This window comes from Coregonus lavaretus (genome assembly GCF_964263955.1).
Source record: "Coregonus lavaretus genome assembly, chromosome: 10".
In the NCBI taxonomy this organism is placed as follows: Eukaryota; Metazoa; Chordata; class Actinopteri; order Salmoniformes; family Salmonidae; genus Coregonus; species Coregonus lavaretus.
The window spans coordinates 52,046,677-52,072,955 of NC_139997.1; the positions used below are offsets into that span (position 1 = coordinate 52,046,677).

General features: G+C 42.8%; 1 protein-coding gene across 1 annotated transcript; it reads left to right on the plus strand.

Annotated features, from left to right (window-relative positions):
• Nucleotides 1-10,044: 10,044 nt before the first annotated feature.
• LOC311136379 (prolyl 4-hydroxylase subunit alpha-2-like) lies at nucleotides 10,045-21,633 on the plus strand (the record flags this gene model as incomplete). The annotated part of the gene is made up of 9 exons (XM_084170477.1): nucleotides 10,045-10,278; nucleotides 10,489-10,676; nucleotides 10,874-10,905; nucleotides 11,496-11,595; nucleotides 11,716-11,766; nucleotides 11,846-11,905; nucleotides 12,005-12,073; nucleotides 12,409-12,505; nucleotides 21,434-21,633. The coding sequence occupies exons 1-9, from the start codon at nucleotides 10,089-10,091 to the stop codon at nucleotides 21,631-21,633; spliced, it is 987 nt and encodes a 328-aa protein (XP_084026603.1). The 5' UTR covers nucleotides 10,045-10,088.
• Between the last annotated feature and the right edge of the window lie 4,646 nt (nucleotides 21,634-26,279).

A 26,279-nucleotide genomic window follows, 5' to 3' on the forward strand; every position in this document is an offset into this window, starting at 1 on the left:
TTATGATTTCGGTTTTTTCAATTAGCCTAAAATGGGCTAAGGCTCATGATTTATATCTGACAGCCTGATAAATCCCATCAACGCTGCCTGCATGATCTAAATGCAAGAAAAAAGGACTAGTCAACATCAGATATGAACAACTTCAGGAGTTAGCCACTAGCTGATGGGAAGCTGCCTGAGGGTCAGTCTGTTTGTGCTATCATGCCAACTCCTTGTCAGTCATTGTCATACAGATATGAGACCAGGCTAGATGGGGAGGCCTATATGGTAACCTTGTGAACAAAGTTGTGTAACGTTACTGTTTCATAATGTCATCACCACCATTTGAGAAATGCTATTCATGTATGTTAAGCAATGCCATCATCACCACCTAGTAAGGATGACATGTTTTCCAGATTAACACATCCCAACTGTTCCCGACAGAGAATTGTAGCAAAGCGGTGATGAGTGCGCCATTTCTCCTACAAACATGGGGCTTGTTCCTCTGCCCAGGCGTTGATGATGCATGCCAGATTTTACAACGCCTGGATAGGTATTTTAAGTACCATATGTTATAGCAATCTGGTGTCCGACAGCACAGTTGATGACCTGGTACGCAACCATTGGTGGATGCATCCAATGTCTGAGCAGGGTAACGTGACCAAACGCTATGGGCGCTTTCAACATTGTAGTCGACTTTAAAGGTGAGTCAAGACTGACTAGTCAAATCACCTACAAAATAACTACTCAATATTATTTGTAGATCAGTCAGTCACAATTGACCCATGCTACATCACGGTTTTGATGCTCTCGAACAAGGACTCATGGACAGGGACTCATTTCCGAGCAGACTGCGATTTGGTAACATCTCAGCCTTTACCCTGTAACTCATTACAGTAATGTTGTTGTCAACATTTTCCCTGACTTTGAGTAAGTTATTGTTCCAGTATTCAAGAAAACCACCTAGTTGCCTTTTTCTCTTTCATCTTTTGAGATATCGCTTAGCTTTTTTAACATACATTCTAAGTTTCAAGTCAATCGAATGTTCGGTTTACGAGAAAAAGATTTGATGAAAAAAAATCCAATATGGTGGACCGTATGGGTCCTTGAGGCAAATTTCGTCCTTATAATGAGAAACACTTAAATACCAAGTTTCGTGATTTTATGTCAAGCGGAGCGGCAGGGCTGAGCCTTAGACTTTGAATGCATATTACAGCACCACCTATGGGCCAATGTGTGCTGTTTTTGGTGTCTGTGAGTAGCAGTGTTGATATACTTTGATATTGCCTGTGAGACACAGTACCTTAATATTTGATGTTCATATTTCCTGGAATCTTGGTTCGTTTTGTCTGAACATTTGATCTACACTGAGTGTACAAAACATTAGGATCACCTTCCTAATTTTGAGTTGCACCCGCTTTTGCCCTCAGAACAGCCTCAATTCGTCAGGGCATGGACGAAGGTGGCGAAAGCCTTCAACAGGTATGCTGGCCCATGTTGACTCCAATGCTTCCCACAGTTGTGTCAAGTTGGCTCGATGTCCTTTGGGTGGTAGACCATTCTTAATACACCCGGGAAACTTTTGAGCGTAAAAAACCTGGAAGTGTTGCAGTTCTTGACACACTCAAACCGGTGCGCCTGGCAACTACTGCCATACCCCGTTCAAAGCCACTTAAATATTTTGTCTTGCCCATTGGCACACATACACAATCCATGTCTCAATTGTCTCAAGTCTTAAAAATCCTTCTTTAACCTGTCTCCTCCCCTTCATCTACACTGATTTTATTTGATTTAACAAGTGACATCAATAAGGGATCATAGCTTTCACCTGGATTCACCTGGTCAATCTATGTCATGGAAAGAGCAGGTGTTCCTAATGTTTGGTACACTCAGTGTACAGTGGGGGAAAAAAGTATTTAGTCAGCCACCAATTGTGCAAGTTCTCCCACTTAAAAAGATGAGAGAGGCCGGTAATTTTCATCATAGGTACACGTCAACTATGACAGACAAACTGAGAAATAAAAATCCAGAAAATCACATTGTAGGATTTTTTATGAATTTATTTGCAAATTATGGTGGAAAATAAGTATTTGGTCAATAACAAAAGTTTCTCAATACTTTGTTATATACCCTTTGTTGGCAATGACACAGGTCAAACGTTTTCTGTAAGTCCTCACAAGGTTTTCACACACAAGGTTTTCTTACGAAGCCACTCCTTCGTTGCCCGGGCGGTGTGTTTGGGATCATTGTCATGCTGAAAGACCCAGCCACGTTTCATCTTCAATGCCCTTGCTGATGGAAGGAGGTTTTCACTCAAAATCTCACGATACATGGCCCCATTCATTCTTTCCTTTACACGGATCAGTCGTCCTGGTCCCTTTGCAGAAAAACAGCCCCAAAGCATGATGTTTCCACCCCGATGCTTCACAGTAGGTATGGTGTTCTTTGGATGCAACTCAGCATTCTTTGTCCTCCAAACACGACGAGTTGAGTTTTTACCAAACAGTTCTATTTTGGTTTCATCTGACCATATGACATTCTCCCAATCCTCTTCTGGATCATCCAAATGCACTCTAGCAAACTTCAGACGGACCTGGACATGTACTGGCTTAAGCAGGGGGACACGTCTGGCACTGCAGGATTTGAGTCCCTGGCGGCGTAGTGTGTTACTGATGGTAGGCTTTGTTACTTTGGTCCCAGCTCTCTGCAGGTCATTCACTAGGTCCCCCGTGTGGTTCTGGGATTTTTGCTCACCGTTCTTGTGATCATTTTGACCCCATGGGGTGAGATCTTGCGTGGAGCCCCAGATCGAGGGAGATTATCAGTGGTCTTGTATGTCTTCCATTTCCTAATAATTGCTCCCACAGTTGATTTCTTCAAACCAAGCTGCTTACCTATTGCAGATTCAGTCTTCCCAGCCTGGTGCAGGTCTACAATTTTGTTTCTGGTGTCCTTTGACAGCTCTTTGGTCTTGGCCATAATGGAGTTTGGAGTGTGACTGTTTGAGGTTGTGGACAGGTGTCTTTCATACTGATAACAAGTTCAAACAGGTGCCATTAATACAGGTAACGAGTGGAGGACAGAGGAGCCTCTTAAAGAAGAAGTTACAGGTCTGTGAGAGCCAGAAATCTTGCTTGTTTGTAGGTGAACAAATACTTATTTTCCACCATAATTTGCAAATAAATTCATTAAAAATCCTACAATGTGATGTTCTGGAATTTTTTTTCTCAATTTGTCTGTCATAGTTGACGTGTACCTATGATGAAAATTACAGGCCTCTCTCATCTTTTTAAGTGGGAGAACTTGCACAATTGGTGGCTGACTAAATACTTTTTTTCCCCACTGTATATGGGAACCCATGTACTGTAGATGAGATCAGCTGTGGGCCTACACGTAAAGGTCTCATTCCCACCTCTCTGCCATGATATCTCCAAACTGCCTTGTTCCATAACCGTCTAATTAGCACTTACCCTACTATGACTGTGGGACATCTTACCATGTGCTTCTATTTAAGTATTGACTGAACACAGGAAAGAAATGTTAATGTTACCGCACAAGTCTAATTTACTATCTGTCCACACCCATAAATACTTTTCTTAAAGACTTTTCTCTCTACGCGCAGACTCCCTTAGCCTTGTTTGGATATTATGTCAAATTGCTGTCAACATTCCCTAGATATCCTCTCATGACAGGTTTGTATGTTGATGAGGGTGCACTTTGTGGTTCATTTGAGACAAACAGATGACACCCTAACAGAATACACGTGTTGGGTAAGAGAGTTCCATGTAAGAGTTACGAAATAGGGGGAGTTGCTACAGATGTTGTTTTTCCCCATGTATTACACAACGTTGGTCATCCACATCTCTGCACTACCTGGCCCTGGCCAAAAGTAGTGCACTATATAGGGAATAGGGTGCCATTTGGGACTCAGCCTATGATTCATAAGCATGGCTTTATGTCTTCTGGTGTTTCACCATAAATGAAGCCATGTACACAACCTGTCATTACAAGGATTAACAGTAGTCCATGGTGGTATCTCCATAAACCTGGTTCAGTTCAATGCTAAATACTCAGTTAAACTAAATGCATTTCTACTTAGGCGTTATGACACATACGCCAACAGGGAGGTACAGTAGTAGGGGTTTAGCGCCTACATGGTTTTGCACAACTTCCTGCCATTTTGATCCCTCTGTCTATCTCTTGTTTACAGCATTTGTAAGACAATGTGGCTAGCACGCTCTTACTTGTACCATATTCTGTGGCCTTAAACTGTTACAGTAGGTTACTCAATTGAGAGTAGTGCGAATGAAAAGATGCTCTAATTGCCATGACTGTGCTTTATGAAAACTGTAGGCGCAAGTCACTCAAGATGTAAGGGTTTGACCATACTCATTGACGTGGACATGTTTGGCTTCTAGACTGCCTTTGGAATAGTGTGTCTTTCAGAACATAGTAGTTGTATCTTACCACAGGATTTCTGCTTTGGACTCTCATCTTGGAATCTGAGAAGAATAAGATTTTATTTGCTGGTTCTACATCAACATTGGGTATATGTGGAGTTTTACTGAAATAGGGTTAGAGCTGTGCGACTAGCCAAGAAATGGAAGCAAATTGTCTTCGACGTGTGGTTTTATTATTGCTGATAGGCTGGACTTTCTGTGCTGAAGAGACTGAGTTCTACTCCTCTACAGGTAAAGTTATCATATTAATTTTTAGATGCACATTCACTGAATCAATACTTTATAGTCAGGATTGAGGTCATTCACAGATTTGTGATTAAAGAGGATTCACTATTAGTGTATGTGCACCTCTGTGTCTATGAGCGTCAGATGGTATTCATGGGGAATGGCATTTTCCCCTTCCTGACAGATCACATGATGGAGCTGGTTGTCATTGAGCGGAGCCTAATCCAGAGCCTCAGAGATTACATCACAGCACAGAAACAATGCATAGACCGATTCAACAGGTGACAGTGCAGAGGGTAGTGGGTTTATGTGAAATTTCCACTTCCACTGTCACATAATATTCAGCAATTAACCTCATTTATCCATTGCGGGAAACTGGGTCCTTGTGATTCCACTTAAAAGTGATATATCTTTTGGCACAATAATTAAGTCTAAGTCCTCTAAAAAGAGAGTTGCAATTAGTTCTTATTGTTTTATTGATCTTATTGGCAATAAAGAAAAAAATAACGAATACTCCTAGATTGAAAAAAAATAAAAAATGTTGCCTGTGTGTTTCGGCCCATTCTGGTCTTCACCAGGGTAGGTGGACATGTAGATACAATATGTGGCTGTTGAAAGAAAATGATCATTTTCCAACCGTAATCTAGGAGTTTTTATTTTTTTTGTGGCTTCTGGTGCCACAGCTCCTACATACTCTTCTGCTGGTCTCAGATAATCATATTTTCTAATAATCCAACACAGTGTTCTTGAAGCCTGTGAAAATGCCTCTGGAGACTTCCCAGAGGACCTGGAAAAACACATCAGCAACCCTTTCACTGCATACAAGCTGGTGCGAAGACTGAGGCAGGAGTGGAACATGGTGGAGCAAGTTGCCAAGACATGTTCTTCATATATTGAAGGTAGTGATCTAATATCTTGAATTTGAATTAACATCATTAGATGTATACAGTATCCACATAGTATCTATCTGCAAGATATACACACTTCCACTGTTGATTTAAGCCTTGAATTTAGGGGGGATGATCTTTGTTTTCAGTTTGTGTGTGCGTGTACGTGTTAATACAACATCATGTTTTTATGGATCGATGATGCAGATTAACCTTTCGCGGTCTCCCCTCCCCTTTGGACATAAAGAACATATACTGTATGTAAGAGTGCTGGCATGACTTATTGACTTGGTCTGCATGCAGTTTGAGCATGTGCTTCTGACCTTTTGTTCAGACAGACAGAGAGGGGTGAATGTGGCTGATTCTGACCCACAGTATGGATCCTTGTTCCCAAAAAAGATGAATGGCACCTCTCCCACACTGCCTGAGACCTGACACTGTACTGTACTTTACACTGGAGATCCCACAGGCCTCCTCTATGGAACTTTTAATACCCCTCGTTAGTCTTTATGTATCCCATTGTATAGGGATCCCCCTCACATAGGGCGTCCTCCACAAAGTTATATTTTTTTAAATCACAGATATTATCTACAAGGCTTGTAATCTAATCTATGTTCACCTTATTACAACTATTGGTTGTATAAGTGTGTCTTAAATAACCGTAATCAAACTTACTCAAGGTTACACAAGACCATTACTAAACCAGTTATGCTTGGACATAAAATATTAAGTGTGACCACAAGACCCAAGGTGTGTCCCAAATGGCACCATCTTCCTAATATAGTGCACTACTTTAGGGCTCTGGTCAAAAGTAGTGCACTAGGGAATAATAGTGTGGCATTTTGAACGCAGCCTTACTCAACCTTACACAACTCCATTACTAAACCAGTTACGTATGTTTGGAAATGAATGTGTTAAAAGTGACTAGACCCAGTGTCCATTAATTCTTGTTCCATTTCTCCCTGCCGTGTTTAAACCTTTCCCATACATCTAGATTTCCTGGCTAATGTATCACTGGTCTCCCAGCGGCTCCCCAGTGAGAAGGACATGGATGGGGTTGCACTGGGTCTCGTGCGTCTACAGGACATATACAGACAACAGCAAATGCAAATCATTATAGTAGATGTGTCAGGTGAGACTAACCTGGGAACTGTACATCTACGAACATTTAGTGTGTAATCATTCTGGTAAATCACACCATTGCAGTTTAAGCCTCCTAAGAATAGTCATTTTCCTAGTCATTTTCTCTTAATAGCAACATACCTAAATTGACCATTCAATGATCACAATTGCTTGATGATTTCTGTAAGATTAATCATTTTTGTGCTTTATTGGGCAAAAAAAACTATATTTAGTACTTGAGTAATATCTTTCCTTTAAACTAACATTGGACTAAACACATCACAAACAATAATCAACAGTCCTCTTTGCCCTCAATGGCTCTGGACCACAATAACTCAGCAAGCCACTCATCCAGGGTTACCAGGTCAAGCTAAAATTCCTAGCCCAATGAAGGCTAAAAACCTGTCCAAAAGGCTTGAAAACTAGCCGTTTTTTTTCACAGCAAGAGAGGAGTTGCCATATTTATACAATATTTTTTTTTTTCCATAATGTTATCGAGCCAATTAAGAAGGAATATCATAGTAACTTGTAATGATGTTAGAAGCAAAATTCAGGTTTCCTCAAAATAATAATTATTGCAAGCTATGACATGACGTAATAAAGGAATTTGAATATGTGGCAAGAGAAAAGATAATTCGCATTCATTAAACTCGCCAGATCAGGAGGTATGGTATATGGCCAAAATACCACGGCTCTGGGCTGTTCTTAAGCATTACGCAATGCAGAGTGCCTGGATACAGCCGTTAGCTGTGGTATATATATATATTTTTTAAATTAACTTTTATTTAACTAGGCAAGTCAGTTAAGAACAAATTATTATTTACAATGACGGCCTACACCGGCCAAACCCGGACGACGCTGGGCCAATTGTGCGCCGCTCTATGGGACTCCCAATCACGGCCAGTTGTGATACAGCCTGGAATCGAACCAGGGGGTCTGTAGTGACGCCTCAAGCACTGAGATGCAGTGCCTTAGACCGCTGCGCCACTCGGGAGCCCAAAATGGGCCATATACCGCAGACCCTGGGGGTGCTTTATTGCGATTATAAACTGTTTACCAACATAATTACAACAGTAAAAGGTAATGTTTTTCATATCCGTGGTATATGGCCTGATATACCACGGCTTTCAGCCAATCAGCATTCAGGGCTTGAACCAGGTTTCTAATTGTAAATAAACCCTCTTTGCGCATGTGCATAACTATAGATATATCCGATAGGTGAGTGCTGAAAATTGGACAGAGGATCTCGAAAACTTGGATGAACATAAAAAACAAATGTTAGGCTATTTTCTGCCAATTGTGCTGTTATTATGTGCCAAATGTTAAGACTACAAATGGCCCATTTGCGAGATTTACTTGTCATTTCAATAGGCATAGGCTACAGACTAAAATCTGGGATTATGATTGTAATTCAATGTTGCCATGGTTTGCTTGGATAAAGTCAGGAAGCATATAGCCCCTGATAGGCCTACATCTCATTTCAGATAGTCTACAGTAGCCTAGACAAGATGTAGGCAATATGTAAACTGAACGATTTAGCAGCTTGCTTAGTTCAAATTAACACACTAATTTATTCAACATGAATAGCGAGGCGATTAAGAGGTGCTTGTGTTTCCCAATAGCCTGCTGGAATAGGCTACTGAGGATGGGGTCATAATTTCAATCACTGAATTAAATATTAATAATATGTATATGAACTGAATATGCTTGTCAACAACAGCCAGTGTTTATTTTTTAGAATTTGTTTTACCTGTAGCCTAATCTGACTACTGTTACTGTCAATCTAACGCGTTCTAACAACTGATCGGCAATTGCGAAAGAGCTTTGATAATTTCCAATTGAATTAACTAAACATGACCATTAATAATTGCATATTAACACAAGGCTACAACAACAATAAACTGAAGTTATAGGCTATTTATTAAACTGGTTTGCCGCCAGCTCCAGGTAGGTTACACAAGTGGCACAAATGAATTTGCAATGACTCCAGTGATATCATTTCATTTCAACATATCTATTGTATCAAAAAGAACCACGCGAGGGAGTTCCATAAATTCCATTTCAAATTTCCACTCCGGCAGCCTCCGAGACCCAAGAACTGAGCATGCATAAAACACTTCGCTTGATACCGTTTTCTTTAAGCAGTCAACATTGGAATGCAGTTTAAACCACCTTGGAATTTATGTAATGCGCGCACACACACACACACGCGCGCGGGCGCACACACACACACACACACCCCTACGGCCCTCTCCAACACTCACTCACTCAGCACCAGCCTGCCTCCCTGCCTGACAGTCAGCAGCAGCAGGTCACAGTGATATATATGTATATCTAAGAGAAATGTCATGGCGGCCGCGGTGCAACTTCGAAATAGGCCAAAAACCCGCAACCCGCGACAAATCCATTTTCACCCGCAAAATCGTTTTCAAAGTAGCCCAATTTCAGGAAAATTACGAACATGGCAACACTGCCCTCATCCCCAAATATTACTCCGGTTCATAGATCAAAGACTGTCTGTCCCTAAAACCCGCCTAAAAATGATGGGTTACCTAGCGTTCTGCCCTTTCTGCCCCCCAGCTGTGGAATGAGCTTCCCCTCCACCCCCACTTCAACCTCCACACGGTCCAGACCATCACAACCTTCAGTCTGGGCTAAAGACTCATTTTTACCTACTGGCCTTCGTCTAAATGTCCTTGTGGTCCAATGTTAAACCCCCCTAGAGTCGATTGACGCACCCGTGTGTTTATGCTAGATATTTGCAGTTTCTTCTAGTGGCTGCAGCTCAATCCCTTCTTTCAAATAACGTTTGCTCCTATTCCATAACATGGGGCTTGTGAAAGCGGCCTTTTTCTACACATGAGAGAATTCGGTCAAGAAACTCCTCACCAAATAATCTGTAAAATCCGAACCATGTGAGCTACAAATGATTATGTAACCAATATGGAAAGGGGAGACTCTCACTCTCAAGACAGTAGGCAGGTTTCCATTGACCCAGGTTTATTCGACAAAAGCAATGTCGCAACAAAAAAACCTTATAGGGGTCCTAAAATTCCAAATCAAATGGCTAAATGATACATTTTATGACCATCTTAAAACAATTCCACACGTTAGCTTAGTAGATATTGCGATTTAAGGGCTTAGACCTACAGGGGTTACGTTTTAAAAGTTCTACCATTTAGTCTTTTGTTGCCTCCAATAGTCTATGTTTCTTGTTCAGTATCTCTCCTCTATCCTTTCAAATAAAATACATATAATTTTTCATACATTTTTTAAGGTTGTTGCTGTGTTCAGAGCTTTGTGATTTCTGTCTCTACAAATGAAATGTACAAATAAAATGTAGCATTATTTGCTTTGCTTCACAGGCCAGGTAAATGTGCCGCTCTTGGATCCAGATGAGTCCTTCCACATTGCCATGGTGGCCCTGCAGAACCACAAGTCCCAGTATGCCCTGCTCTGGCTCCAGGAGACCTTCAGGCAGCTGGAGGAGGGCATCCCAGCCCTGGTGACCAGGAGAGAGGTTCTGACCTACCTGGGTCCCCTAGCCTTTCAGATGGGCAATCTGCCTCTAGCATTGGAGCTAATGCAACAGTTGCAGGAGCTGGGTATGTGGCCTATGTTACATAAAGGAGCAGTTGTTTCTCTTATGCAATGGTTTCAAAAACAACACATTGATCATTCATCTCTAGAGAGTGAGCCCTCTTTTCCTGTGAAGTATTTGACCATGTTAATTTGATATCTGGACTCAAGTTTGAGAGTTAGCGAAGATGTGCTACATAACAGTGTGTGTCTGTCAAAACACTTCCTCCCCTTAGACCCCAGTAGCATGCAGACCATGGTGCACCTGGCCTACTACAGAACCCTGAGAGAGAGCATCCAGTGTGGGAGCCAGACACAAACACCCTCATTGCCCTCAGATGCACCCGTGGACATCTTAACACTAATCAAACAAGCAAGCGAAACCTCATACGAATCTCTTTGCAGAGGGGAGGGCATCAAAATGGCAAGTCCCTCGTAATCAATAACAAATAGCAACGTACTATGAATTGAAATGAATAGTCTCTCCTTAACATCCGTAACAAAGCTGGCCATAGGTCAGCGCTCACACAATGTTTGGTTCTGAGCTGCCAACATTAACTTTTCCATGAATTCTGTACTTGTGAGTGTATAAATAAAATATGTTGTGTCTGTGCTTATCAGACCCAAAGGAGACAGAAGACATTGCGGTGCAGGTACAGCACTGGTAGAGGCAATCCTCGGCTCATCTATGCCCCTATAAAAGAGGAGCAGGAATGGGACCATCCACTAATAATACGATATCATGACCTTGTATCTGAAAGGGAGATTGAGACCATAAAAAACCTATCCAGATCAAAGGTACTGTAGCTTGATTTTAACCTACTAAGAATATATTCACAAGTGTGTTTATATTTTGGACTCAATTTTGTGTTGTGCATTGTGACCAAGCTTGACAGAGCAAAGGTGTCAGACCATGTCACAGGGGAAAGATTTTCAACTGAAACCCGTGTGGCTAAAAGGTAGGTTATTTTTATGTTGTTATAAAATTTTGCATTTTTATTAGCGTATTGAAACACATTATTCATTAAGCAGACAGGATGTGGTAATGCGGAACTTCTATTTGAATAGCTACTTATACACCATAAAGCCTTTCTCTGTTTGTTTTCTATACATCCTCTATTTTTGCAAATTCCACTTGCAAAGCTTGACAATCAGGATCAATCATAGACCAAAGATTCCGTGATACCCTCTGACGATATGTGACCCTATGACTTTGTCTAAACCCTTTGTGTTGTGTGGCCAGTGCTTGGCTGGCTGATGAGGACAACCCTGTCATTTCCCGTGTTACCCAGAGAATGGCTGACCTGACTGGGCTGGACATGAAGGCAGCAGAGATGCTCCAGGTAGGCGACAGCTAGAGGCAGAGCTCAGGGTTAAGCCTGGGTGTTGGCTGGAGGATAAGGTTAGGGTTAAGGGATTAGGGTGTTGAATTTTTTGAATGTCTCAAATGCCAGTTTTTCCAGGTTGCAAATTATGGGATTGGGGGCCAATATGAACCACACTTCGACTACAAGGTAAACATTAACATAATTTGACAATGGTATGTGTTATTTGTTCAACAAGCATATTAAGTAATATTCTTATGCTCCACAGCTGACCAATGACACAGACTACATGACGAGGGGTGGCAGGATCGCAACCATCTTAATCTATGTAAGACTGCTGTATATCGATATCTCTGGTTAAAATGTAACACAGTAATGAAACGTGACTGTGTTGTACATAATGTCTCCCTCCTCTGATCTATGCCAGATGAGTGATGTGGAAGTGGGTGGATCGACTGTGTTCCCTGATATAGGCGCTGTTCTACGACCACACAAGGTACAGTCAAAGTTGATTCATCATTATCATTATTCATGGTTATATGGGTAGTGACAGCAACGTTAAACACTATAGGTGTCCGTGTGCGTTGTCCAAACGCCAGCGATGCACAACTCAGGCCCGCAGTTCTGCTGCTTTATGGTTTTCCCTGGCACTTAACTGGTTGCACATACCTGGTTTCTCAGGTAAAAATCAGTCTCATACACTATAGGTGGTCCTTAATGAGCACTGGAGCTGTGCATCCTTGCCCTAAGCCAGTAAAACATGAGTAGTGCTTGTAGATCTGGATTGAGGTATATGCGTGAACTCATTGTTACCTGTGTCATCTGCTATAGGGTTCAGCGGTGCTGTGGTACAACCTTTTGCAGAATGGAGAGGAGGATGCTAGGACCCTACATGCTGCATGCCCTGTGTTTGTGGGCAATAAATGGGGTAAGTTCCCATCAACACCTATGCTTCATAGTATGGACAATTACATAGAAAAACGTTTTTTTGTAATGACAAAAGACAAAATCTCATCACATATTATAGCAATTTTATTTAAATTAAGACATAATAATCCATATAATATCAACAGAATCATTAAAAAGCATATTGAGATGTAATAATCAAAATAAAAGTATTCAAATAAAATAAACATTTGCTGAATTAAGGTTCAATGTATTTTTTATAATGTAAGACAAGGGTTTAGTAAGTGGAGTGCATTGATGGGACTTTAAAGCGGTAGGGTACCGGAAGACTTGAGCCATAACATCAGCATTACAGTCAGACGGGAAAACAACATAGCCTATCAGCTGATCAGTACATAATAAAGTGAAAATGGTATAAAGTGATAAGATAATTAAATAATATAAATAGTGAATTAGAGATACACAAAAACGAAATGCACAGAACTTGACTCTTATTTCTTCCCTGGTTTTAGTTGCCAATAAATGGGTACGGGCCCATGGACAGGAGTTTAGGAGAAGATGCTCTTTGTCCCAGATGGACTGAGACTGGAGGCAGGATGGATTCTCCCCACAGCTTACCTACACATTCCTGCACATTTTATCATTGTTACTCTCCTTGGCCTCAGCTGGCCACCTGGGGGAGGGACCCAGTGAATCCCACAAAAAGCACCTTTCAAGTGTTTGTGCAGTGAAGCAGGACAAGATGTCAACAATACCAAGCTGACATTTTAACCTTGTGCCACTTAGTTATTTTTGACATTAATTGTCAAGGATTATATGGTTTGCAGGTAGTCCATAGAGTAGTTTACGTGATTGATTTGATAAACATTGAAATGTGTCTCAACATCTCTGCAAGATCTGCATTCTCAATTTAAAATACAAATACATTGTAGAAGACAGAGTAATAAAATATTTGGACCAAGAATCATACTACAGAATATATTTTGCTTGCTGTTTTGATTTTAGCATCCATTTAATCTGCAGCACATACACACACACACACACACACACACACACACACACACACACACACACACACACACACACACACACACACACACACACACACACACACACGTGTGCACACAAATAAACAAAGGGAGAATAGAAGAGGTAAAAACTAATGTAGAGGAGGTGCTACTATAAAAAAAGTCTGAAAAGTTCAATTTTCTGATCTCATATGTGCTGTGTAAACCCAGATATTAGTTTGTCATATAATATAATCCACTGAGATATATATGAGGTCAATTCTGATTTTCTGTTTTACAATACATAAATTCCCACACATATCTATTGTTGCCTTAATTTGTTCGACAAAATGGGTTGCCTGGGTGCCAGTCTGTTTCTGCTCTCTTGCCTAATGGAATTTTTGGCATGACAATGACAGCAATGGAGTTAACAAGAGCACTAACAGATTTGGGACCAGGTTACAAAATGGGCACAATGTCCCAGTGATGCATTGCAGTGCAGGTAAAGGCTGCATTCAGAGATGCTATACATGACTCTGAGTCTATGTGTTCTCCACATCACTCTGTATAGACAAACGTCAAACTAAAATCAGACAACGTGTGTGTGGGTGAAGAGGGTGGCTGTTTCTGGATGGCGCCACTGCCGAAGTAAAGACTAAGCACAAACAAACATATTTTTTGCATGTGCTTTTGACGCACCAGAGATGTACATCTTTCTCTGAGACTTCACGGCGCATTCTCGCCCCCCGCTGTGAAGGAGAGACTAAGAACTTGTCTGGCCTGCACAGAGCCCTGACCTCAACCCCATCGAACACCTATGGGATGAATTGAAACGCCGACTGCGTGCCAGGCCTAATCGCCTAACATCAGTGCCCGACCTCACTAATGCTCTTGTGGGTGAATGGAAGCAAGTCTCCGCAGCAATGTTTCAACATCTAGTGGAAAGCCTTCCTAGAAGAGTGGAGGCTGTTATAGCAGCAAAGGGGGGACCAACTCCATATTAATGCCCATGTAGTTTATATTGAGACAAATTAGCCTACAGACAGTAGCCAACAAGTAGCAAAATAGAATATGAAAATGTATTTCAATATGATTGAAATAGGCCTATAGCCTACTCTATTTATATTTTTATGCAGTCATCTCGGTTTTAATTTGAAGCATTTGTTATATGTCACTGGTTTGTATAAATTGCAAAGACATTGGCAACTTCATAATTGTAGTCAACTTTGTTCTGATGTTATCTGCATCACAGAGAGGGGGATAAACCATGTGATTCTATGTTTAGCGGAGATCTTCTTTGTATAAAGTGATGCGGGAGCATTTTCAAGTGCAACATTAATAACGATGGTTTTGGGATACAGCTCGGAGATTTAACAATGCTCCTACCAAGGTTTTAACGTGTTTGTGATTTATTTAAGAATGCATTGTTTTTAATTATAATGACCCAACCGAAGCCGGGCGGGCAGGTTGTCCTCTTTGACGCCTCGCTCAATTAGAACATGTCTCTATTTTTGTATTTTATCGGTGGCACTGTAGTCACACAAAACAATACAAATGTTGTCATTATTCACTTTTTTCTAGCTCATTTGAATTGGAAGAGGTAGCCAAGGGTTGAGGCTTTACCATACAGTGCCTTTGGAAAGTATTCAGACCCTTTGACTTTTTCCACATTTTGTTATGTTACAGCCTTATTCTAAAAAAAATATATATTTTTATCCACAGCAATCTACACATAATACCCCATAATGACAATGTGAAAACAGTATTTTTTTTGTGCATATTTATTATTATTTTAAAACATAAATACCTTATTTACATAAGTATTCAGACCCTTTGCTATGAGACTCGAAATTGAGCTCAGGTGCATCCTGTTTCCATTGATCATCCTTGAGATGTTTCTAAAACTTGATTGGAGTCCACCTGTGGTAAATTCAATTGATTGGACATGATTTGGAAAGGCACACACCTGTCTATATAAGATTACATTTACATTTACATTTTAGTCATTTAGCAGACGCTCTTAACCAGAGCGACTTACAGGAGCAATTAGGGTTAAGTGCCTTGCTCAAGGGCACATTAACGTCATTTAGCAGACGCTCTTAGCCAGAGCGACTCACAAATTGGTGCGTTCACCCTATAGCCAGTGGGATAACCACTTTACAATTTGGGGGGGGGGGGGGGGGGTTAGAAGGAATACTTTAGCCTATCCCAGGTATTCCTTAAAGAGGTGGGGTTTCAAATGTCTCCGGAAGGTGGTGAGTGACTCCGCTGTCCTGGCGTCGTGAGGGAGCTTGTTCCACCATTGGGGTGCCAGAGCAGCGAACAGTTTTGACTGGGCTGAGGGGGAGCTGTGCTTCCGCAGAGGAAGGGGAGCCAGCAGGCCAGAGGTGGATGAACGCAATGTCCTCGTTTGGGTGTAGGGACTGATCAGAGCCTGAAGGTACAGGGGTGCCGTTCCCCTCACTGCTCCAAAGGCAAGCACCATGGTCTTGTAGCGGATGCGAGCTTCAATTGGAAGCCAGTGGAGTGTGCGGAGGAGGGGGGTGACGTGAGAGAACTTGGGAAGGTTGAACACCAGACGGGCTGCGGCATTCTGGATGAGTTGTAGGGGTTTAATGGCACAGGCAGGGAGCCCAGCCAACAGCGAGTTGCAGTAGTCCAGACGGGAGATGACAAGTGCCTGGACCAGGACCTGCGCCGCTTCCTGTGTAAGGCAGGGTCGCACTCTCCGAATGTTGTAGAGCATGAACCTGCAGGAGCGGGTCACCGCCTTGATGTTGGCGGAGAACGACAGGGTGTTGTCCAGGGTCACGCCTAGGCTCTTCGCACTCTGGGAGGAGGACACAGCGGAGTTGTCTACCGTGATGGCGAGATCATGGAACGGGCAGTCCTTCCCGGGGAGGAAGAGCAGCTCCGTCTTGCCAGGGTTCAGCTTGAGGTGGTGATCCGTCATCCATACTGATATGTCTGCCAGACATGCAGAGATGCGATTCGCCACCTGGTGATCAGAAGGGGGAAAGGAGAAGATTAGTTGTGTATCGTCAGCGTAGCAATGATAGGAAAGGCCATGTGAGGATATGACAGAGCCAAGTGACTTGGTGTATAGGGAGAAAAGGAGAGGGCCCAAAACCGATCCCTGGGGGACACCAGTGGTGAGAGCACGTGGTGCGGAGACAGCTTCCCGCCACGCCACTTGGTAGGAGCGACCGGTCAGGTAGGACGCAATCCAGGAGTGAGCCGCGCCGGAGATGCCCATTTCGGAGAGGGTGGAGAGGAGGATCTGATGGTTCACAGTATCAAAGGCAGCAGACAGATCTAGAAGGACAAGAGCAGAGGAGAGAGAGTTAGCTTTAGCAGTGCGGAGAGTCTCTGTGACACAGAGAAGAGCAGTCTCAGTTGAATGACCAGTCCTGAAACCTGATTGGTTTGGATCAAGAAGGTCATTCTGAGAGAGATAGCAAGAGAGTTGGCTAAAGACGGCACGCTCAATAGTTTTGGAAAGAAAAGAAAGAAGGGATACTGGTCTGTAGTTGTTGACATCAGTGGGGTCGAGTGTTGGTTTTTTGAGAAGGGGAGTAACTCTCGCTCTCTTGAAGACGGAAGGGACATGGCCAGCGGTCAAGGATGAGTTGATCAGCGAGGTGAGGTAGGGGAGAAGGTCACCGGAGATGGTCTGGAGAAGGGAGGAGGGGATGGGGTCAAGCGGGCAGGTTGTTGGGCGGCCTGCAGTCACAAGTCGCAGGATCTTATCTGGAGAGAGAGGGGAGAAAGAAGTCAAAGCATAGGGTAGGGCAGTGTGAGCAGGACCAGCAGTGTCATTAGGCTTAACAAACAAGGATCGGATGTCGTCAACCTTCTTTTCAAAGTGGTTGACGAAGTCATCCACAGAGAGAGAGGAGGGGGGGAGGGGGGGGGGAGGATTCAGGAGGGAGGAAAATGTGGCAAAGAGCTTCCTAGGGTTAGAGGCAGATGCTTGGAATTTAGAGTGGTAGAAGGTGGCCTTAGCAGCAGAAACAGATGAAGAAAATGTAGAGAGGAGGGAGTGAAAAGATGCCAGGTCGGCAGGGAATTTAGTTTTCTTCCATTTCCGCTCCGCTGCCCGGAGCTCTGTTCTGTGAGCTCGCAATGAGTCATCAAGCCACGGAGCTGGAGGGGAGGACCGAGCCGGCCGTGAGGATAGGGGACACAGAGAGTCAAAGGATGCAGAAAGGGAGGAGAGGAGGGTTGAGGAGGCAGAATCAGGAGATTGGAGGGAGAAGGATTGAGCAGAGGGAAGAGATGATAGGATGGAAGAGGAGAGAGTAGTGGGAGAGAGAGAGCGAAGGTTGCGGCGGCGCATTACCATCTGTGTAGGGGCAGAGTGAGTAGTGTGGGAGGAGAGTGAGAGAGAAAAGGAAACAAAGTAGTGGTCGGAGACTTGGAGGGGAGTTGCAGTGAGATTAGTAGAGGAGCAGCATCTAGTGAAGATGAGGTCAAGCGTATTGCCTGCCTTGTGAGTAGGGGGGGACGGTGAGAGGGTGAGGTCAAAAGAGGAGAGGAGTGGAAAGAAGGAGGCAGAGAGAAATGAGTCAAATGTGGACATAGGGAGGTTGAAATCCCCCAAAACTGTGAGGGGTGAGCCATCCTCAGGGAAGGAACTTATCAAGGCGTCAAGCTCATTGATGAACTCTCCAAGGGAACCTGGAGGGCGATAGATGACAAGGATATTAAGCTTAAATGGGCTAGTGACTGTGACAGCATGGAATTCAAATGAGGAGATAGACAGATGGGTTAGGGGAAAAATTGAGAATGTCCACTTGGGAGAGATGAGGATTCCTGTACCACCACCCCTCTGACCAGATGCTCTCGGGGTATGCGAGAACACATGGTCAGACGAGGAGAGAGCAGTAGGAGTAGCGGTGTTTTCAGTGGTGATCCATGTTTCCGTCAGCGCCAGGAAGTCGAGGGACTGGAGGTTGGCATAGGCTGGGATGAAGTCAGCTTTGTTGGCAGCAGAACGGCAGTTCCAGAGGCTGCCTGCGACCTGGAACTCCACGTGGGTGGTGCGTGCAGGGACCACCAAATTGGAGAGGCAGCAGCCACGCGGTGTGGTGCGTTTGTGTAGCCTGTGCAGAGAGGAGAGAACAGGGATAGGCAGAGGCATAGTTGACAGGCTGTAGCAAATGGCTACAAAAATGCAGAGGAGATCGGAATGAAATGGGCTAAGCATCTGGGAGTGGAGAGAGCAGGGCCTCCCTCACCAAATCTTCTAGCTCGGAAACTAAAATTGTTTCACTGAACCACCCGAACAAAAACTCTCCCAACTTCCGCCTTTGGAAATCAGAATTGTTGTGAACCACAGCGGTTCAATGTTTAAAGGAGTAGACTCAACCCACTTTGTTCAGCTAGCCTACTATGACTCCATAGCCAACTAGCAGACTAGCATCCAATAACAATAACACACCGTTTAGCGCCAACACTTGGTCACAACAAACCACCAATATTGTGATATCACACTAAACAGATCATTCGTGTCTGTGTCAAGTTCCTTATATGACGCAGCAATGATTAGACGTTGGCTAGCTAGGACAAGTAAATTGTGGTTAGCTACTACAGTACAGCCAAATGGTCATGTTGGGTAGCTAGCAATGGCCACTGTGTCGACTCTGTTTGAAGAACGGCTAGCTAGCTAGCTTCGTGCTACAGCTGGCACGGCCGAGGACACTGCCAAGACACAGTAACTACCCACAACAACCCACGAAGCCTAGCTATGACGCCGTAGCCAACCTGCAAGCTAGCATCCATTAACACACAACTTAGCATCAACACCTGGCCACAACAAACTGCCAAGAGTGTGTCAGCACACCAAACAGACAATTCAAGTCCGTGTCGAGTTCCCTTCACAACGCAGCAAAAAAAAAAAAAAAAAAAAATAATAATAATAATAATTAAACGTTGGAACCAGCTCTCCAGCGTTGCTAATCGTTACCAATAGCTACCCGCTAGCTAGCTAGCCTCGTGCCTCGATACTAGTCCACAATTACCTATGGAAAGCTACTACAACCACAATACTAACCTACAATAAATTCAATACCTAACTACAGCTAGCTACCTACCTACGATCTAATACATGGTTAAGCAAAAGTTAAACGTTGGGTAGGAGTACATTACCGTTGGAACCAGCTCTCCAGCGTTGCTAATCGTTACCAATAGCTACCCGCTAGCTAGCTAGCCTCATGCCTCGAAACTAACCCACAAATTACCCACGGAAAGCTACAATAACAACAATACTAACCTACAATAAATACAATACCTAACTACAGCTAACTACCTACCTACGATCTAATACATGGTTAAGCTTTACTCAACACTACATGTAGCTTACCCCTACTTACCTACTTACCTCCAGCCAGAGAAAAACACGTCCGACGTCCGGAAGAAGGCAGTCAAAGCCACAGTTGGCATTGCATGTCAGAGCAAAAACCAAGCCATGAGGTCGAAGGAATTGTCCGTAGAGCTCTGAGACAGGATTGTGTCGAGGCACAGATCTGGGGAAGATTACCAAAACATTTCTGCAGCATTGAAGGTCGCCAAGAACACAGCGGCCTCCATCATTCTTAAATGGAAGAAATGTGGAATCACCAAGACTCTTTCTAGAGCTGGCCGCCTGGCCAAACTGAGCAATCGGGGGAGAAGGGCCTTGGTTAGGGTGGTGACCAAGAACCCGATGGTCACTCTGATAGAGCTCTAGAGTTCCTCTGTGGAGATGGAGAACCTTCCAGAAGGACAACCATCACTGCAGCACTCCACCAATCAGGCCTTTATGGTAGGGTGGCTAGACGGAAGCCACTCCTCAGTAAAAGGCAGATGGCAGCCTGCTTGGAGTTTGCCAAAAGGCACCTAAAGACTCTCAGACCATGAGAAACAAGATTCTCTGGTCTGATGAAACCAAGATTGAACTCTTTGGCCTAAATGCCAAGCGTCACGTCTGGAGGAAACCTGGCACAATCCCTACGGTGAAGCATGGTGGTGGCAGAATGAAGTCTCTGAATGTCCTTAAGTGGCCCAGCCAGAGCCCGGACTTAAACCTGATCGAACATCGCTGGAGAGACCTGAAAATAGCTGTGCAGCAACGCTCCCCATCCAACCTGACAGAGCTTGAGAGGATCTGCAGAGAAGAATGGGAGAAACTCCCCAAATACAGGTGTGCCAAGTTTGTAGCGTCATACCCAAGAAGACTCAAGACTGTAATCGCTGCCAAAGGTGCTTCAACAAAGTACTGAGTAAAGGATCTGAATACTTATGTAAATGTAATATATTTCCGTTTTTTATTTTTAATACATTTGCAAACATTTCTAAAAACCTGTTTTTGCTTTGTCATTATGGGGTATTGTGTGTAGATTGATCGGGGGGGGACTATTTAATCCATTTTAGAATAAGGCTGTAACATAACAAAATGTAGAAAAGGTCAAGGGGTCTCCCGAATGCACTGTATGTTTGTCCTCTTAAGCTATGTGCCAGAGGTACACTCCGCCACCGAGATGTACATATGGTGTAGTGGAGAAACCCAGCTAAGGTACTCCTTAAAAACACGCCACTTCAAAGTGACTATTTGTAACAGGTTAGGTTAGGAGAGCATTTTCGCTAACCCTAACCCGTTTCCTAACCTTAACCTAATTATTCTGACCTGCTGCGTAAATTCTCCTAAACTGCTACGAAAAAGTCGTAGCTGTATCGAAGTAGCGTATTTTTAGGGAATCTCCCCATCTAAGGCCTACCCTAGCCTAGACATTTATATTGTGTATTTGCCACGACTGTGATGGCTGCCTCCACTGCAACGAACGAGACTCTAGCTGCTTATCATTCCTTTGTCTGTGAGCGGTTGACACCGTTTCCGTGAACGGGGGATAGAGAGCTGAAAAGAAGAAAGAAATAGAGAGTAATTGCCTTCTCTTCGGGTATAGCCGCAGCCCACAGGATGGCGGCGCAGAGACTGCAGTTCCTGGTACTAAAGACGGTGACGAGAGCTCATTTTCGCTGCAAGAGAAGGAGGGCGGGGTCTCGTAGCATCATCGCACTCATTGTACGTCGGCTGCTGATGCTGAGCAGTAGCGGAGAAAAAGCCCAGGGCCATGGATACGGTTTTAAAAACCTTAGGCCTTAATACATTGTGGAGGTTAATTACACGGTAAGACTGCTTTGTTTCTATTGATTTGTTATGTTATTTAAAATGTTGGACAAGGTATACATAATAGAGATATAGGAGAGCGATAGGTGCTTTTGCAGCAGGTTGATAGGAATTCTCATGAAGAGCAAACGTCATATGTGTGTTATTACTGTCGTTATTATCAAGTTTATGTCAGGACATTGCATTGCATCTATAAATTATTGAGCTTATATGTCATCTTATGCTTTTCATAATTAATGTGTAGGATAGTTGTTGTGTAGGCCTATTTAAATGAGCGTGTAGCTGTAGCTAACTGTCGGAAGTAACAGTCTTGGCCTGCGCATTAGAAAGCATGCAGCCTTTCAAAGATGGAGAGGAAATCGCTGGTGGGTACTTAGGCATATTATGGCCAGGGCCATTTTAAACTATGAATTTACACGATGAATTGGCAACACCTGTCTTTCTGTTAGTTACTGTAACTGATATCTGCTAATGGACACATTGGATAAATCATCATCAGTTGTTGAAGTGCCGTGGGTAAACCAGCTGTGCATTGCTCTTTTTCACTAGTGCTATAGTGCTGTTGTCTCCATCATTTAGGCTACCTGTCCAATCTGGTATGCTTATTGTAGTGTGTGATATTTATTAATACAACACATAGGGCAAGGCCCATTATATGCATAGCCATAAGAACAATATTACCATAAAAACACCATCTAACAGAATTGTGTTCTCAAAAATCAAACCAAATGTCCCTTTCTTATTTCTCTAATCTGATTGAAGACATTTGTAATAAGTGTGTCAACTATTTACACACAACACAACAATAAGACAAGTTAGGCCTACTAGAGTGTTTGTATGTATGCACGGAGGCCTAAATACTGTATATCACAAACCATCCGCTGGGTTATCCAATACTGGGCACAGCATCCCTTTTCAAAGCATTTTGTAATAGGCCTAAGGACTGATTATCTGGAGAGCAGTTGGTTTTGGGATCACAACCATTGGGATGTTGTGTTCATTGGTGTGGCTGGCTGATAGTTTAGGGATTAGATGTTAATACAGGCCCAGTCTAGACTGACCGACCCTCAGAGCAAAGGTCTGCTTTCTCATCAATCCTGGTCAGAGAGAGGATTTAATAGTTAATATGGACCTAATAGTTAATATGGAAATAGTACATTCAGTACAGTGAGTACTATAACAATAGTAATGTCAAAGGAGACTCCTTTGATAGTAGTCTATAGCCTACGTGTGTAGGCCTACTGTACTTTTGTCATAGCTGTTACATGTAGACACAAAAACATGGTGTCTGCCTTTGAGAGACTATGAAGGCCACTCAGGTCTTGGTGATAAAACAATAGTTGATTTTGTTAGTTAGCCTGCACAGCCTCTCCAGTGACCACCATTTTACGTTGGCATAAAAATGGCAGAATTTTCAGCCTAAATGCATCTAAAAACAGATATCACACATTGCATATGATGTACTATTAGAGCTTTTGTGTGTGTGTGTGTGTGTGTGTGTGTGTGTGTGTGTGGGGGGGGGCAAGTGAAATGGCAAGTGCTGTCTAGCCCAAATAATCAGACAGGAAGGATAACGTTCACTGCCGTGCAGAGCGCACAAAGAGTGGCCCAACTGCACCATCTGCAAAGATAGCATAACCTGGATTCTCTTTAGAAATGTGTCCCAAAATGTCATATTTGTCTGGAAATGACATGGGCATAACATGACGGGCAATTTGGAGTGAACTGAAATCCGACCTGTCTAGGCCTGGCATTAGGAATGCATTATATTCCAGCAGCATGCAATCTGAAAAATATATGCATTGGCAAATGCAGTGAGCCTTGCAACACAAGATCTCATTTTATATGTTGTATGCAATTAATTGTACTGTATGTGAATAGGATGGTTATATCAATATGATGTATACTATACTATGTAGAATGTATATTTTTTATTACTTGTCATTGTTTATGTCAGAATGGAAATAAAGTAGTTTGAGTTGTTGAGAGCAGAAGATGAAATTGGACATGTGCCAATGCCTTGCGAACATACGGAAATACATTTGCAGCTCTTAGCTAAAGGGTTGTCTTAGGTATAAGAGTAGTATTTGAAGAGTTATATATAAAAATATTGATATACAGTCCATTCTGAAAGTATTCAGACCACTTCACATTTTCCACTTTTTGTTACGTTACAGCCTTATTCTAAAATTGATTCAATCGTTTTTTCCCCTATCTACGTACAATACCCCATAATGACAAAGCAAAAACAGGTTTATAGATTTTTTTGCATATTTATTAAATATAAAAAACAGAAATATCACATTTACATAAGTATTCAGACCCTTTACTCAGTACCTTTGGCAGCGATTACAGCCTTGAGTCTTATTTGGTATGACTTTGGTAAGTACACCTGTATTTGGGGAGTTTCTCCCATTCTTCTCTGCAGATCCTCTCAAGCTCTGTCAGGTTGGAAGGGGAGCGTCGCTGCACAGCTATTTTCAGGTCTCTCCAGAGATGTTCAACCAGGTTCAAGTCCGGGCTCTGGCTGGGCCACTCAAGGACATTCAGAGACTTGTCCTGAAGCCAGTCCTGTGTTGTCTTGGCTGTGTGCTTAGGGTCGTGGTCCTGTTGGAAGGTGAACCTTCGCCGCAGTCTGAGGTCCTGAGCGCTCTGGAGCAGGTTTTCATCAAGGATCTCTCTGTATTTTGCTCCATTCATCTTTCCCTCGATCCTGACTTGTCACCCAGTCCCTGCTGCCGAAAAACATCCCCACAGCATGATGCTGCCACCACCATGCTTCACCGTAGGGATGGTGCCAGGTTTCCTCCAGACGTGACTCTTGGCATTCAGGCCAAAGAGTTAAATCTTGGTTTCATCAGACCAGAGCATCTTGTTTCTCATGGTCTGAGAGTCCTTTAGGTGCCTTTTGGCAAACTCCAAGCAGGCTGTCATGTGCTTTTTACTGAGGAGTGGCTTCCGTCTGGCCACTCTACCATAAAGGCCTGATTGGTGGAGTGCTGCAGTGATGGTTGTCCTTCTAGAAGGTTCTCCCATCTCCACAGAGGAACTCTGGAGCTCTGTCAGAGTGACCATCAGGTTCTTGGTCACCTCCCTGACCAAGTCCCTTCTCCCTGGATTGCTCAGTTTGGCCGGGCGGACAGCTCTAAGAAGAGTCTTGGTGCTTCCAAACTTCTTCCATTTAAGAATGATGGAGGCCACTGTGTTCTTGGGGACCTGTGATGCTGCAGAAATGTTTTGGTACCCTTCCCCAGATCTGTACCTCGACACAATCCTGTCTCGGAGCTCTACGGACAATTCCTTCGACCTCATGGCTTGGTTTTTGCTCTGACATGCACTGTCAACTGTGGGACCTTATATAGACAGGTGTGTGCCTTTCCAACTCATTCCCAATCAATTGCATTTACCACAGGTGGACTCCAATCAAGTTCTAGAAACATCGCAAGGATGATCAATGGAAACAGGATGCATCTGAGCTCAATTTCGAGTCTCATAGCAAAGGGTCTGAATACTTATGTAAATCAGGTATTTCTGTTTTACATTTTTAATAAATGTGCAAAAATGTCTAAAAATAGGGCTATCTTCTGTATACTATATTCTCATACTAGCTATTATACACTGTGAGCCATTCACTATTTGAAAGCAACTCCCACCATAGCACTAGAATGGTTGTAATTCTAATCATTCTAATTCTATGGTTCCCACTTTGCAATCTATTTTACAATACTACCTTGTCACAACATAACTGATTGGCTCAAACGCATTAAGAAGGAAAGAAATTCCACAAATTAACTTTTAAGAAGGCACACCTGTTAATTTAAATGCATTCCAGGTGACTACCTCATGAAGCTGGTTGAGAGAATGGCAAGAGTGTGCAAAGCTGTCATCAAGGCAAAGGGTGGCTATTTGAAGAATTTCAACTATAAAATATATTTTGATGTGTTTAACAATTTTTTGGTTACTACATGATTCCATATGTGTTATTTCATAGTTTTGATGTCTTCACTATTATTCTACAATGTAAAAAATAGTAAAAATAAAGAAAAACCCTTGAATGAGTAGGTGTGTCCAAACTTTTGACTGGTAGTGTATATATCAATGTCACAAATGTATAAATGTTTTCTGTTCTTTAATACAAATGTAATTATTTGTCACATTTGACTGTGTAAAACTTTGCAGTGCTACTTTTTTCTCTGAGAGTGAGGCGATATATCTCGTTTAGGAAAAAACATGATTATTTGTCTCTGAAATGAAATCATCAAGTGATTGATTTTAAACAATGTCTGTGATTTAATATCCCAATGCCATGATTAGATGTGGAAAAAAACACACCAATCTCTTTCATAAGTTCAGTAAAAAAAAAGCTAATTTACTAACATTTCTGAAAATGTATATATATCGTTTTGGAATGAAACTCTTCATTTATGAATTATTATCACAAATGAAGTGGTATCAAACAGCAGTGGTGTTTAGGAATCTACCATACAAACATGACATGAGTACTTAAACACAACGTTATACATGGCCTACAGTTTCTACCAAAAGCGGAAATTGGTAAAATGGTATTCGAACACCGGAAATCTTTATTCATGACTGTGGCGAGCGGCTACTAAGCAGCATCT